At 40.2% G+C, this 16,246-nt stretch overlaps 2 protein-coding genes across 3 annotated transcripts; one reads left to right on the forward strand and one right to left on the reverse strand.

The window, feature by feature from the left end:
- Window positions 1-1,151: 1,151 nt before the first annotated feature.
- On the forward strand, window positions 1,152-7,533 carry LOC139423619 (collagen triple helix repeat-containing protein 1-like). 2 transcript variants are annotated; one of them, XM_071175207.1, is made up of 5 exons: window positions 1,152-1,345; window positions 2,160-2,243; window positions 5,122-5,340; window positions 5,637-5,853; window positions 6,383-6,754. In XM_071175207.1, exons 1-5 carry the CDS (start codon window positions 1,235-1,237, stop codon window positions 6,523-6,525), a joined length of 774 nt encoding a protein of 257 aa, XP_071031308.1. In that variant the 5' UTR covers window positions 1,152-1,234; the 3' UTR covers window positions 6,526-6,754. The 2 variants fall into 2 exon arrangements, with proteins under 2 accessions (XP_071031308.1, XP_071031316.1); XM_071175215.1 differs by lacking the exon at window positions 2,160-2,243 and having other exon boundaries at window positions 6,383-7,533.
- Window positions 6,977-16,186, reverse strand: LOC139423608 (solute carrier family 25 member 32-like). The gene is made up of 7 exons (XM_071175197.1): window positions 15,335-16,186; window positions 14,941-15,091; window positions 12,110-12,195; window positions 11,271-11,425; window positions 8,707-8,820; window positions 8,333-8,478; window positions 6,977-8,044 (listed from the first exon to the last, which is right to left on the reverse strand). Exons 1-7 carry the CDS (start codon window positions 15,522-15,524, stop codon window positions 7,921-7,923), a joined length of 966 nt encoding a protein of 321 aa, XP_071031298.1. The 5' UTR covers window positions 15,525-16,186; the 3' UTR covers window positions 6,977-7,920.
- Between the last annotated feature and the right edge of the window lie 60 nt (window positions 16,187-16,246).

Genomic DNA, 16,246 nt, shown 5'->3' on the forward strand with positions numbered 1-16,246 from the left:
AAACAACTGGGAACTTGGAAATCTCAGACTTCTGACTTCAGTGTGTTCAAGATGGGAAAAAACTAGCTCCGACCGGGAAAAATATTTTTGAACGTTCATCCAATTTGGAATTACAAGTCGAGAAACTCTGTCTTTCTAGAGCTCAGATTTTTTGACCTGAAAATAGCTGACGTCATGATTTGACCTTATTCTTTTCTGGGTTCCTAGTTGTCTTGAAAGCACCAATAGACATAAGCTATAATTGTTTGTAGTCATCAACATAATCATCATCAACTAGCCCACAGGAAAAATACATAGGGAACATCTCAATTAAATATGCCTCCTTCTCAAAACCCATTGGAGGAGAAGATCAGACGGGCGGGACCTCTGACTTTCTCATCCAATGGGTTTTGAGAAGGAGATGAGGCGAGAGGACACAAGGAGTATTCCATATTATTCCCAATTTCATGAAATAACAGACTAGGATACCCACATATAACTGATTCCATACCATTATGTGGGTCTACAATAGATGAGAAAGTACATAGTTCCATTTTCCCAATCTGTTATTAGTAGTGGGGCACAGGGCAGCCCACAACAACTGTAAACAAGCTGAAGCATAATCAATATGTTGGGTTCTATTCAATCTATAACGCTGAAGACGTTTCTTCTTTTGTTCTTTATTGCTCCTGTATTATTCCTCAAGCAAGGTGGGAGGCCGATGACATCACCGATTCCCATCACACCAACTCCTTGAAGTTTGCAGTTGTGTCTAAAAAAAAACACTATTTTGCTCAAAAGTGTTTTTCTTCTTCCCTTTAGTGTGTGCACTTTACGCTATTTATACTTGAGATATCGCTTTTCAACAGTAAAAGTTCCAAATTCGCTGGAGCCCTTTGTTATAGTGAAGCAATTGGGGGGGAACAAATAGCCTAAAACGGGTCTTGAACAAGTGACCACGTGGTTAACACAAGTTCCAGTTCCAGACCAATTGACACGCAGTAGGCTCACATTACGATAATTTATATTTTCAAATAAAATGTTATTTCCCGCCCATGACAACATATGAGAAGGTCCAGACATTTGACAAAGTTTAGTGACAAAAACGCATGAATCATACGCTATGTGAGAACACATTTATAGGCAGAGCATAGGCGCGCTCTAAACTTCGCTCATCCACACTCACTTGAAGTGCCGCGCAGCAGAGCAGCAGGGAAGTGCTGTGGTCTCTCTCGATCTTTTGGGAAAATAAAAGATGGTATCAGCTCTAACTCGTCTGCTGCTCATCACCTGCGTGATTCTACCTTTCCATGGAGCAGAGAAATTGAGAAAGGCACTTGACAGGAAGGATGTTGAATACGAAAAGGTAAAAAAACCCATCTCAAATCAACTATTGTGGGTTAAAGCTACACATCCCTCAAAGTGCCGCAACTACCGAATCTCATCCCGATTAATTTAACCAATGTTTAAGCCTTTAATTGTTGCAAATTCCTTTCATTATTTCATCATTTAGAATATCAAAAGTTTTTTTCAAAGATGTTTGCTTTTTAGTGATTTTCAGTTCTATACCTACCATCATAATTTTGAATGTGCTATGGATGATTGGTGCCACGTTGACCAGTGGCCACTCGCTAATGTTCTTTCAATATTATATGGCATGTTGGGCATAACTGATGCAAACAATAAGTTGACAAAGGTCCAGCATGCAGAAGAATAACAAAGACCCAGACAGAAGTCATGAGTGGTCTGACTGGTTCATTGTTCACTGGGCACAGACGTAATTTCAACGTCGAGTTTGAATTTACATTTGGTTCAGTTGTCAACTATCGTGTATTCAACGTGAAATCCACAAAAATGTCACCATGTCATTGGATTTCGGTTAAACGTTTTTTGGGAAAAAAATACGAAATTCCATTATTCCATTATGTTGATTACTTTTTGCAAATCCAATGAGTTTTCCACGTTGATTCAACTCCTCACGTTGATTTAGTTGGGGTTGGAACTACATGGAAACGACATTTTCAACCAGTTTTTGCCCAGTAGGTTTAGCCTACTGTAAATTAGTTGGTTGGGTCCGTTGGTGTACTCCTAGTTTAAACATCTGACGAGCAGTAAAGGACTGCATGGTAATAACTGAGTAATGTGATTTGATGAACAGCATCTTGTTATTATCTGTCTAGTGTACTGGAAACGATGCAGACAAACCAAACTGCACCAGAATCGCTGCTGAATCCGATTCAAGAACCTCTTATTTGAACAACATGGTAATAATCTCATCCTTTCCAGAGCGTATAGCTTTTTTTCTTGCCAATGTAACGTTACTGTGTATTCTGTGTGTCTTTAGCAGCATGCTCTCACATTGGCTTGAAGTCTGCACACTGTTTGCTGAGAAATCACTTTTTTTCGCTATTTTAGGTCTTCTTCTTGTCCAGCTCGTTTGAAAAGTTTGGATCTGTGTGTGGTGTGTTGGGGATTTCCCAATGTTAGTCCATAGTTGCAATAACAGTCACATTCTCCGTTATCACAGCAGTAGTATGTTTGTCTGTGTAAAGTATAAACGCTGTAAATCATACAGTAGGCTACTGCAGTTTGTTCAGCACGTTTCAGAAACAGAGGTTCCTTTCATGGCTTTTGAATTCTCTCCAGAAATAAATCAAACCCTAATAAACATCTGAGACATTCATTCCCTCAACTGTGGTCTTATAATGATATTGGATCCAGTCTTGTATGGCTCAGTTGATAGAGCACGGCGCTTGCAATGCCAGGATTGTGGGTTGGAGTCCCTGGACCACCCATATGTAACAATGCATGGATAAAAGTGTCTGCTAAATGGCATATGTTAATAAAGGATAATAACCACATTCAAATATATGTATAATCACAGATGCATTTACATATTGTCACTTATAGGCTACTGTATTATGTATCTCAAATCCCATGCCTGTGCTCAAGTGCTTTTATAGGAGAATACTTGGTTTATCTTAGTCACAATCTGTCATTTCAACAGCATGACCCTGGTACTTTGTTTGGTGAGCTGTGGGACCCAGACACATCACTCCCCCAGTCAGAGCAGACACCCAGGTGACTCCATCATTGCCACTTAATGGCAAAAATAGACCGGGGTCTCGTTTTCCAATAGCGATGGAATGTAGGCGAGTGTTTTAACGATGCATCTTTCCTACAAAGGCCGAAGATATATCAGGCGTTTCCCTAAACACCATACAGAGTTAATCGTCGCTAAGTGTATCGTTGGAGCACATGTTGATACTGTTAGGATCGAAAGAAAGCGAGTGCTGCTCTCGCTGCTCTCGGATCAGCTTTCTCCATCAAAATCCATTAAAGTTATAATGATTTCATAATACCGACGACGGAACAGTTCCTAGACCTAGAGAGATATTACTACTTATGGCTGGAAATATTGAGGGGTATTATTCTAATGATAAATTTGCACAAAATCACTGATTTGGCAGATCATTGTGCACATGTTAGGCTACACATCATAAAATATGTTGAGACGAATTAAAGACAGCAAAATATAACACATTTTATTAAACATGAAATGTATTTCAATATGATTGAAATAGGCCTATAGCTTACTGTTTATATTTTAATGCGGTCATCTCTCATTTGAAACATATTTTTATAGATCGCTAGTTTGTATCATTTGCAAAGACAGTGGCAACTTTGAATTTTTGTTCTGAAGTTATCACGCTCACAGAGACAGATGTGATTGATTCTATGTTTAGCGGAGATCTTCTGTGTATAAAGTGACGTGTGAGGGCAAAAAAGCATCTTACAGCACGCTTAGCTGTTCTATGAGTGGTCTGAGGCAGGCGTTAGATTTCGAGTGTTTTCAAGTGCAACGTTAATAACGATGGTTTTGGGAAACAGCTCGGAGATATAACGATGCTCCTACGAAGGTTCTAACAATGAACTTAACTATAACCAGTTCACTGTAATATAAGCTGAAGTTGTCTTTGGTTTATTTTTTGTTATAGAAGACTCAGGCTTTGTACAGCACAGCACAGCCTAGCACAGCACAGCACAGCTGCATTACTAATAAAACGCGGACATTTTCCTAGCCGATTCTCAACGGTTACTTATGACTTCATTGAGCACTGGCTATTTTTTTCCTATGTTTGTTTATATCCTTTGAGTGAATGTTCTTGATCTGAGAACATGGCTACATTATTTATTCTGATACAATGTGCTTAGCTAAGAGTATCACAAGTTTGTATGTTAAATACTGGACTCTAGGCCTAGTACATCAGACAACAGCACAGAAAAATACTTCCTGATTTCCCCCGATTTACATTTACTCAGTTGCAGATTCACCAAGTATATCTAAGTATGAGAGTTACGATAAGCAGTCATGTTAGAGAAGCATGGTTTCTCTCTCTGTGTGTGGTATGGTTACTCTGGCCAGCCAGCCTGTCTGTATGTGTTTGAGTCACTGTGAGTAAGAGGGAGCATCTGTCTAAACAAAACAGAACTGGACATTGAATCATGCTGGTCTGTCTGTCTCAAGTCACTGACTGACCACAAACACAGGAACACATATTTACACTCTGAATTCCTGATTCATTCACTCTATCACTCACGTATTTTGGTCACAAAAGGCCCAGACATTTGACATCTTGTTTTGCACTTTTGTGATTGGGAGTCAAGTCCCCCTGGACACAAACTGGTTGAATCAGTGTTGTTTCCACATCATTTAAACAAACAAAAATCAATGTGATTGGATTTTTAAAAAGTCACCAACGTAAAGGAATTTCATAAATGTTTGTCTTTTTTTCACACAACTTTTAGCCTAAATTCATGACAAGGTTCACATTTCTGTTGATTTCAGATTGAATTCACATTAGACAACTCAATCAACTGTAAATCAAAACTAGACATTAAACTGACGTCTGTGTCCACCATTATCCATTGCAGGTCTAGATGTCCATTGTCATGAATGTGGGCACATACATTTGATGTAGTTCATATGATGCTTAGATGACAACCTGGTATTTCTTATCTCTAGGTGGTATGTTATTAGTGTGGTTATTAGAACAGTCCGTTTCTCCTTCTTGTTCCCCATTATAACAGTCTCTCTCTCCCTCCATCTCTTCCTCTCTCCCTCCCTCTCTCATTCTCCAGTACAACAGCTGCCCCCAGGGTCCGGCTGGCACCCCTGGCAGGGAGGGTAACCCTGGCACCAATGGCATCCCTGGGACCCCTGGCATCCCAGGGCGCGATGGCATCAAGGGGGAGAAAGGAGAGTGTGTGAGTGAGGTGTTTGAGGAGCCCTGGAAACCCAACTACAAGCAGTGTGCCTGGAACTCACTCAACTATGGGATCGACTTGGGCAAGATAGCTGTAAGTGGCAGGCAATGCTCATTAGACAGGATCTGGGGCACAGATTAATATAGTTACATCAGCATTATTACTATGTTGATCATCCATAATAAGGTTGATTGTGTTCGTTTAGAGAAAAGCATTCGTTAACATGTTATTTTAATTGGCTCTTAAGCCTCTGTACTAACAGTATAATTACTGTTAACGACATTGTATTATTCACACTGAATTGAAATGAGACATGAATACAAAACATAAAACATTGAAGATGCTATCATTGGATGCTAGTGTCTCCACCTCTCATGTCTCCCCTGTAGGACTGTACATTCACCAAGCTGCGTTCAGACAGTGCTCTGCGTGTGCTCTTCAGCGGCTCCCTGAGGCTGAAGTGTAAGACAGCCTGCTGCCAGCGTTGGTACTTCACCTTCAACGGAGCTGAGTGTACAGGACCTCTGCCCATTGAGTTCATCATCTACCTCGACCAAGGCAGCCCTGAGCTCAACTCCACCATCAACATACACAGAACCTCATCAGGTAATCAACCTAACACTCACTATATACAGAACCTCATCTGGTTACAGATTATACCACCAACATGTATAGCTCATCCGGTAAGTGGAACGGAGCTGAACTGAGCTATTGTAGCTAGTGGTAGCCATTTGTTTGTGGTGGTATTTTGCTTATATATCTCAAATGTGAAATCTATTGTAGCCTTAAAATATGAATAATATCTCTACTATTACTGTTTAAATTCTACTGTGAAGCAAGACATTTTGCATATGCATGCCCACTTCATAGTTTTCTGTAGCTGCCAAGTTCACCAGTGTAGCAAGACCAAAACAAAGCCATTAACAGCCCTCGTATTGGCACACATACGGCAGTGTGTGTGTTCAATGTAACTCAGGAAGTTGTCTTGTAAATATACCACAATGACCGTAGTACTTTTCTCAGTGACACTTTGCCTTAAGTTGCCCATATACCCTTTTAACTATGCATTAATGACTGTAGAAACAACACTTTGTTAACAGTCGTTAGAGTAACTCCTCTTCTTGTCTTGTCCCAGTTGAAGGGTTGTGTGAGGGGATCCGGGCAGGCCTGGTGGACGTGGCTATCTGGGTGGGGACCTGTGCTGACTACCCCAGAGGAGACGCATCTACAGGGTGGAACTCTGTATCCAGGGTCTTCATAGAGGAGCTGCCCAAATGAGGCCTTCTTTATTAAGTGATGGGACCAGGCCCCATAGAGAAAGAACCCCTAACAATCCTTCTGAAGCCTTTGACTACATATCAGTTTAGTTTCTGGATGGGTTCCTAGTCTTTGACAATGTCCTCTGGCCAATCAGACAACTTCAGTTGTGGCTAAAGCCTACTACAGTATCACTGATGTTCACTTGAATGTTTTGTACTACAGCACCTGGGTAGGGTCTAGTTTATTGGCCACCTGAAATTAGATTTATTCCTCATTAGTCCCATTCCTGTTTAATAAGGCAAGATTTTGAATTACTGTCAATTAAGTCATATATTATATGAATCATGCATTGTGTTACTCATTACACTATAACATGTTTTCCTATCGGATATATGTTTTTTGAAAATTGGTGAATTCATAAAGAAATGCATGGGTAGATATATTTTTCAAGTGACAAGTTAACACGACACAGCTTTAAATTTTTATCTGAAGCAAAAAAAGCTAACAAATGTTTTCCTATCAGAGAAGAACATAATTTGAACATTGGTTTATGCATGACCAGGTAAATGAATAAAGAAATGCATGTGTTAATATCCAAGTGAAAAGTGAACACAGGACAGCTGTTAAATGTAATCTGAAGCTACAAAAAGCTAACAAATGTTTTACTATCAGAGAAGTTTTGTTGAACATTGGTTTATGCATGACCAGGTGAATTCATTAAAAAATGAATGTGTTCATATCGTTTTGAAATGACAAGTGAACACAGCAAAATGTAAAATGATCTGAAATGAAAAAGCAACATAAAGCATTAAACTTTAGTAGAACATTTTACCTGAAAATGAACTAATGCCAATTCAACACTGATATTTCAGATTAAGACTTCTGAAATTAACATTATTTCAAAGATGTTAAACGGTGCAATCAGTCATCTGTGATCATTTCCTATGACATAATTATATGCACTACAGTATGACACCAATACATTAAATAAAAACAAATTGGGCGTACATTTGTACCCTGAAAATAGCAGGTATGCTCTTTTAACACACACACACACACACAGTACTCATCACAGCCAGCAGCATTGAAATGGTTCATTTTGCTTTGATGTTTCACACCCACATCCTGTATAGTACCTCCAGTGAGGTCTGTTCTTCTCTGATGCATCCAAGGAAGAGACAGAGACCAGTCTTTAATTATCAGCATTGTCAACATCATGTTTTGACTCGGCTGCCAGAGGTGTATCCAGGTGACATGTCTGCTCCAGTTGTCCAGTTACCTGATGTGACAGTTCTGGAGACTTCAGTTGTCCAGTTACCTGCTGTGACAGTTCTGGAGACTTCAGTTGTCCAGTTACCTGCTGTGAGTCCCTTCCTATTTGTGGTCCTTCCATGGCTGTCTTCTTAGTCCTCCTCACTTCTTACCCATCAGGAAGCGAGACACGTTCTCATAGACCACGAAGGTGATACAGCAGGCTGGGGTGACACGGATCAGGTTGGGCACCATGCCTTTATAGAACCCTACAGCTCCCTCATTCCTGTGGAGGAGGGGCCAAAAGAAACACAGTAGTCACTATGTGGGAGGAGAAAAAAACAGACTGAAATGGCAGCATTGGAATGGGCGTTAGCAAGCTTTCTCATGGCTCTCTGTAGGGTTAGAGTTTGAAGCTGCAGATCTTTGTTGCTTCACACTGTTATGTTACCTAACCCATGAACATGGTTATATGCCCAGTTAACAGTCAATTATACCAAGTTTTGGCAAGTTAACCTAAAACTAGCTGTTTTCCCTGTATGTACAGTTAACCAACAGTGTGGTCTTGGCCTACCTCCATGTCCTCCTGACCACATCCAGGACTCCATTGTACTTATTATGCTGGTCCTGCAGGCGAGCCCGCACCACCTGGTAAGGGTATGTGGTAGCCACAGCAAATATTTTGGATAGAGCTGCCATTGTGATGTATTCCAATGCATTCTGGTCAGACGGAGAGAGAGTGGGAAAGACCGAGAGGTTGGAGGAATGATGCCTGTGAGTCACTTCTTTCATAAGCATTACGGTAATTCTTCCAGAAATCCTGCAACACTTAGATGTGGGTTTTCTTTATAAGTACTTTAAAGGTTTATTCCCCATATGGTTGAGTCATTAAAACTAGGTGTGGTTATAGAAGTCTTAATGTTTCCTCACTCTGCAGTCTGCACTCACCAGTTTAGCTTCTGAAGGCATTTTCTTGTATTTGTTGTAGTCTCTCTTCAACTCCTCATAGGCCATGAACTGCAATGCCCCGTGTGACGTGCCAAATAAACCAGGAACATACCCCTGGAGGATTAAACACAGGGGTCATTATCTGTACCTGACAAATACACTTTGAAATGAAATGTTATATATTATCTTCCAAATCCAATTGATATGATCATGGTATTTATAATATTGAAAAATACTTATAGCTGATTTAAAGACACTATTATCTTGAAAGACAATTTATCCAATCGACTACCCAGGCTGTTCAATTCCAGTCCTGGAGGTCCGAAACACCTCTGTTTTTGTTTCTACCTGGTAGTTAATTGCACTCAACTGGTGTCCCAGGTCTGAATTAGTCCCTTATTAGAAGTAGAGGATGACAACCAGAAGTGTTTTGGCCTTAGAGGACTGACATTGATCAGCCCTGCCCTGTGCACGATCTACTCCTACTAACACTACTAACTACTTTATTGAGAAAAAAATGTACTTATTACTATGACTGTGAACAGCTGTGTAAAGTAGTTAAGTAAAAATACTTTAACATACTACTTAAGTAGTTTTTGGGGTAGCTGTACTGGTTTGGTGCAGTCTGGATTGCCTAATATAAGGAATTTGAAATGACTGATACTTTTGCTTTTTATACTTAAGTATATTTTAGCAATTACATTTACTTTTGATACTTAAGTATATTTAAAACCAGATACTTAAACTTTTACTCAAGTAGTATTTTAATGGGCGACTTTCACTTGAGTTGTTCCCTATTAATTTATTTACTTTTACTGAAGTATGACAATTTGGTACTTTTTCCACCACTGACTGAAATGTTGTTGTCTCACCTAGCTATCTTAAGATGAATGCACTAAATGTATGTGCCTCTGGATAAGAGTGTGCTAAATTGCTCAAATGTAAAATGGATCTACTGCCCCCTAGTGGTAGTCTATAAGACATACAATCAAATTGTATGCAACTACAGTACATACTGTAAAACTTCAATAAAAGCAAATTACCAAATTCACATAGAAATTTGAGTTATAGGTATGTCACTCATTGAAAGCAAGTCCAAGAAGTGGTACATCTGTTCTATGTGGCTATTTCTATGCTTCTTGTTCTTAAGTTTTGTTTTGTGTCTTTTACTTTCGGTTTTGTACACCAGCTTCAAACATCTGGAAATACAATATTTTGGGGGTATGAAAAAGCTATTTCACAGCGGCTTAGATGGTACAATGATTCTCTACACTACACTAAATTAAATCAGGCTAAATCAAATCAAAGTTTATTTGTCACGTGGGCCAAATACAACCGTACAGTGAAATGCTTACTTACAAGCTTTAACCAACAGTGTAATTTCAACAACAACAAAAAAGGTATTAGGTGAACAATAGGTAAGTAAAGAAATACAAACAACAGTAAAAAGACAGTGATAAATAACAGTAGCGAGGCTATAAAAGTAGCGAGGCTATATACAGGCATTGGTTAGTCGGGCTGATTGAGGTAGTATGTACAGGTAGACATGGTTAAAGTTACTATGCATATATGATGAACAGAGAGTAGCAGTAGAGTAAAAGAGGAGTTGGCGGGTGGCGGGACACAATGCAGATAGTCTGTGTTGCCAATGTGCGGGAGCTCTGGTTGGTCGGGCTAATTGAGGTAGAATGTACATGAATGTATAGTTAAAGTGACTATGCATATATGATAAACAGAGTAGCAGCAGCGTAAAAGAGGGGTTGGGGGGGGAACACAATGAAAACAGTCCGGGTAGCCATTTGATTACCTGTTCAGGAGTCTTATTAGAACTATTAGAATTTGAGCAACCAAGAAATGTCAGAGAGATTTCTGCATCTTTAATAGCCTTGGTGTCTATTAGCTTCAATCACTGAACACAATCTGTGCTTATTAGAGATAGGTTTCTATCTGAGCCAGGCGACTATATCCTTAATCCACACAGCTTTTGCTCAATCAAAAGTTGAAAGGACTACCACACTGTTTATTGTGACCAGTATGACCAGTATAAACATTATAATAACAAATTCATTGTAGATCAGACTTGCAAAGACTAGCGTGCCTATCATACACCCTAATTTCACGCATCAGCTCCATAGAGAGCTCCATTTGATCTCGTGTTTTCTTTTTGGTGGCGCCATGGCTGGCAACAATGACAGAATAAATGTAAAAAATGTTGACTGTGGGAAGATCAGAGCTTTGTCCATGGTGACCTCGTAAACAATTAATTTACACCCAGCGTTGATTTGAAACAGGCGTTTATTTGCTGAAGTGTTTGCCGATGCCCGGCTATTAAAAAGGACAGGTGGCTATTTGAGACAGCGTTAAATTGAAGTTTTATGGTACATTGCCTAATTTTAGACTGTGAGGGATCATGAGGAGAAAACATGTTTACATATGACACCATTCACATGTCCTGCACATCCACTGGACCTGACCTGTAAGCAGACAAGAGTCCTAATAAGCTCTATTCAGGATACAGCCATCATACATACAGATGACAAAACCTGGGTTATACTGAGCCTCACCCTGTACAGTCCAGGTATCCCCTCATGCCGGTAGATCTTCACCAGTGCATCCATCATCCCTTTATACTGTTTCCTGGTGGGATCAGCGTTATACTGCAGCACCAGGCGAGTCTTAGTCACCCAGATAGGGTTGGTTAGGGTGAGAGTCAATACACCTGGAGACAGAGGAAGAGGTGAGTTTCTGAGCTATCACACACACACACGCAGGCACGCACACACACGCGCGCACACACACACACAGCTGCATAAGTGTACAACATGAATTAAACCAAACTACAAGCTCTACGCTACACTACATGGAGCCTGTGAAGCATGGAGCTGGTGAAGACATCCCTATCTCATTAAGTTGAAGTAAAGTCACTTGAGGTTGGTAGAACACGACACAGAGCAGTCAGTGTCTTTCTTCCCTTTACCATTGTCTGGCAGTGAGTGCAGTGCATTAGTTTATTCCACTGAGCTCTCTAACATCATTAGGCTAGGGTAAATCAAATCACACGACTGTATATAGCCCAAAGAATAATAAAAGGTCAGAAAATTGACCAGTAACTGTATACATTTGTACTTTTTCCTGAGTCAGAAGAGTCAAATATTTTGTTCCAACCAGTCAGTCACACGCCTGATTCAACTAATCAAAGTCTGGACTAGAGGAGCAGACTATGATATGTTTATTTAGCTGTGTAACTGTTTGATTGGAATGAAAGCATGGACCGACCCACACTGGACCTATGCGGATAGATCAAACAGTGTTGACCTTCCAAGTTATGGTTATAGACATTGTATTGACCTCACGCCACCATAAGTGTGTGTGTCCCTGGGGTCTAGACAAAGGCAGTACTAACCTGCTTGGGCGGCTGACAGCAGGTGTTCTGTGGCACTCAGTTCAGACTGACGCCCTTCCTTAGTGTACTCCTTGATGGCATTGTAACTGTGGGGGAAGGTAACACAGACAGTACAGAAAATTAATTGGACACTTCAATAGACAAATCCCTAAGCTACCATTGCTATTTAAAAGTGCTATTGTCAACAGTCATGTTAAGTTATGAGTTCGTATTTGATTGGATAGATCAGGGGATTTCAAACTGGGCTGCAGGGCATACGCCCTAGCTGCAACAGAATACCATCGTGGATACAATTTTTTACGTCTCCGTGTCCAGCATGATGGAAGTTAGAGGTAGTTTCACCAGCCAATGCCAACTAGAGTTAGCGTAATTACTTGAAGATTACACTAACAGTTAGCATGCTAGCTGTTTTGTTCAACCCGCTCTGGGGAAGTAGATAAATGGCTTCATTGCCAAAATCTCAAACTACCCCTTTAAAATTGAGGAAATAACAGTAATTGGAGCTAATTCGTTTTTTTCTGTATAGAAAATTCTTAGGCGGGCTGTGGTCATTTTCAGGACAGGAAAACTGTTTCAGTGTCAACTTAAACAACCAAAACCAGATAGAAAACATGCAGAAAATATATTGAACTATATATACAGTACCAGTCAAAAGTTTGGACACACCTACTCATTCATGGGTTTTTCTTTATTTTTACTATTTTCTACGTTGTAGAATAATAGTGAATATATCAAAACTATGAAATAACACATATGGAATAATGTAATAACCAACAAAGTGTTAAGGAAATCAACATTCATTTTATTTTGAGATTCTTCAAAGTAGGCACCCTTTGCCTTGATGACAGCTTTGCACACTCTTGGCATTCTGGGGCGGCAGGTAGCCTAGTGGTTGGGCCAGTAACCGAAAGGTTGCTAGATCGAATCCCCGAGCTGACAAGGTAAAAATGTGTTGCTCTGCCCCTGAACAAGGCAGTTAACCCACTGTTCCTAGGCCGTCATTGTAAATAAGAATTTGTTCTTAACTGACTTGCCTAGTTAAATAAAATACTTTAAAAAATTCTCTCTCCACCAGCTTCATGAGGAATGCTTTTCCAACAGTCTTGAAGGAGTTCCCACATATGCTGAGCACTTGTTGGCTGCGTTTCCTTCACTGTGCGGTCCAACTCATCCCAAACAATCTCAATTGGGTTGAGGTCGGGTGATCGTGAAGGCCAGGTCGTCTGATGCAACTCTCCTTCTTGGTCAAACAGCCCTTACACAGCCTGGATGTGTGTTTTTGGTCATTGTCCTAGCGAAAAACAAATGATAGTCCCACTAAGCCAAAACCAGATGGGATGGCATATCGCTACAGAATGCTGGGTAGCCATGCTGCTTAAGTGCGCCTTGAATGTTAAATACCAGCGAAGCACCCCCACACCTCCTCCTCCATGCTTCAGCCACACATGCAGAGATAATCCGTTCACCTACTCTACGTCTCACCAATACACCGCGGTTGGAACCAAAAATCTCAAATTTGGACTCATCAGACCAAAGGACAGATTTCCACCTGTCTAATGTCCATTGCTTGTGTTTCTTGGCTCAAGCAAGTCTCTTCTTCTTATTGGTGTCCTTTAATAGTGGTTTCTTTGCAGCAATTCAACCATGAAGGCCTGATTCACGCAGTCTCCTCTGAACAGTTGATGTTGAGATGTGTTTGTTACTTGAACTCTGAAGCATTTATTTGGGCTGCAATTTGAGGTGCAGTTAACTCTAATGAACTTATCCTCTGCAACAGAGGTAACTCTGGGTTTTCTATGGCGGTCCTCACGAGAGCCAGTTTCATCATAGCGCCTGATGGTTTTTGCGACTGCACTTGAAGAAACTTTCAAAGTTCTTTACATTTTCCAGATTGACTGACCTTCATGACTTAAAGTAATGATGGACTGTCATTTCTCTTTGCTTATTTGAGCTGTTCTTGCCATAATATGGACTTGGTCTTTTACCAAACAGGGCTATCCTCTGTATACCACCCCTGTCACAACACAACTGATTGGCTCAAATGCAGTAAGGAAAGACAATTTTTTATTTTTTGATTCCACAAAGGAACTTTAACAAGGCACACCTGTTAATTTAAATGCATCCCAGGTGACTACCTCATGAAGCTGGTTGAGAGAATGCCAAGAGTGTGCAAAGCTGTCATCAAGGCAAAATGTGGCTACTTTGAAGAATCTAAAATATAAAATATATTTGTTTAACACTTTTTTGGTTACTACATGATTCCATATGTGTTATTGTGTTATGTGTTATTGTCTTCACTATTATTCTACAATGTAGAAAATAGTAAAAAATAAAGATAAGTAGATGTGTCCAAGCTTTTGACTGGTACTGTATATATTTTAAATAATACCATATTTGAGCACTAACAATCCAATAATAGCTAGACAGTCAGGGATTTTGTTATAATGTCTGAGCAGCAGAACACAGCATTAAGCATTGCAAAATGCATAGAATTGCTGGAAATTAGCTTTAAAACTGCAGAATTGTCTCTTAGCTCCATGCCAAACTGTGTAGAATTGCTGTAAACTAGCTTCAAATCTTCAACATTTTATGTCAGCTCAATGGAAATATTTGTAGAATTGCAGAAAATTTTATTTTGTAAAAAATAAAATAAAAATGTCTGCAGTTTACCTGGTGAAGAAAAATAAAAATAAAATTAAAATTAAACCGGGATAGACTATTGAAATTAAAATACATGTCAGCTGATGGACTGTCATGTCATCCAGCGTCATATTGTAAAGTTATTATCCCTGAGAAAGTAGACCGGTTTTACTTCTTCTGGTTATACATACAAGAAGAAGTAGAGGCCCCATGATGCCCCAGCACCCCAGATGTTGGGGGTGACTCCTTGGTAGAGTCCTCGGACCCCCTCCTGCTGCCACACATTTCTCAAACAATGAATAATGCCATTATATTTAGGTCTCAGGTCCAGTCCATCACTCACTGCAGGAAAAAGACAAGGCAGGGGAAAACATGCACTGTCAGAGTCAACAGAACATCAACTGTCCATTCAAGTTATAGCCAGGTAGCAAGCTACTTCTATGTTATTACCATGTGCCGATTGCATAATTTTCAGGTTCTTACACCTGTCAAAGGTAGAAGTTAGCTAGCTGCTGAAAATACTTTTTAGTCAGGACAAATAAACACCTTGTAGCTAAGTTTTAGAGCCACACATTGACATGTTACCTGCAAACCTGATTTTGACTAGGTCAAGAGGGTGAAGCACCAGTGTTGACACGACTCCTCCACTGAGACCTGCAACCAAATTCTCTATTTTGACATGGCTATAGACTTGCTGGATATGTCCTGTTATGGAGAAAGGTGTGCTACTTCCAGGGGATCCCGAAGAAGCAGGAAGTCCTGTAGCAGGACTCATGTTTACCTAGTTATTCTGTGAATTTAGCTAGAAGTTAAGGTCAGCTAATGTTACTTGATGCTTCCGATTTTATTCAACTGAACGCGCATGCCATCGTGCTACTGTAAAATCTAATCCCGGAATCCAAAAGGCACATACTTGAAGTAACCACATCATATTTTAAGGCGTTTTAGTGACCCACGTTTTTGTCATGTGGTAAAAGCTACATTTATGTTTGGCACGACCTTCCCAATGACTAGTTCGCAGCAGATATGCCCAGTTCAAAACAACTGGTACTCAGACCTCGGAAACCTCCGACTTCCGTGGGTTCAAGATAATTGGGAACTCGGAAAAAAATAGCTCCAACTGTGAAAATCGTTTTGAACGTCATCCAACTCGGAATTCCAAATCTGAAACTCGGACATCTTTCTAGGGCTCCAAATTTCCTACCAGAATATCACTGACTTCATGATTTGACCTCGTTTTTTCCCGCGTTTCCAGTTTTCTTACGATGCAGTGTTCAAACAACAGCCAACCCAGAAATCTCAGACTTCCGACTTCAGTGCGTTCATGACAACTGGGAACTCGGAAAAACGAACTCCGCCTGAGAAAAACGGTCATCCAACTCGGAATTCCAAGCCGGGAACTCGGGCCTCCTTCTCGAACTCGGTCATTCCGACCTTAAGATCACTGACGTTTTTTTTTTCGAATTCCCAGTTGTCTTGAACGCACCAAAAGCGCCA

This window comes from Oncorhynchus clarkii, chromosome 2 (genome assembly GCF_045791955.1).
Source record: "Oncorhynchus clarkii lewisi isolate Uvic-CL-2024 chromosome 2, UVic_Ocla_1.0, whole genome shotgun sequence".
Classification (NCBI taxonomy): Eukaryota; Metazoa; Chordata; class Actinopteri; order Salmoniformes; family Salmonidae; genus Oncorhynchus; species Oncorhynchus clarkii.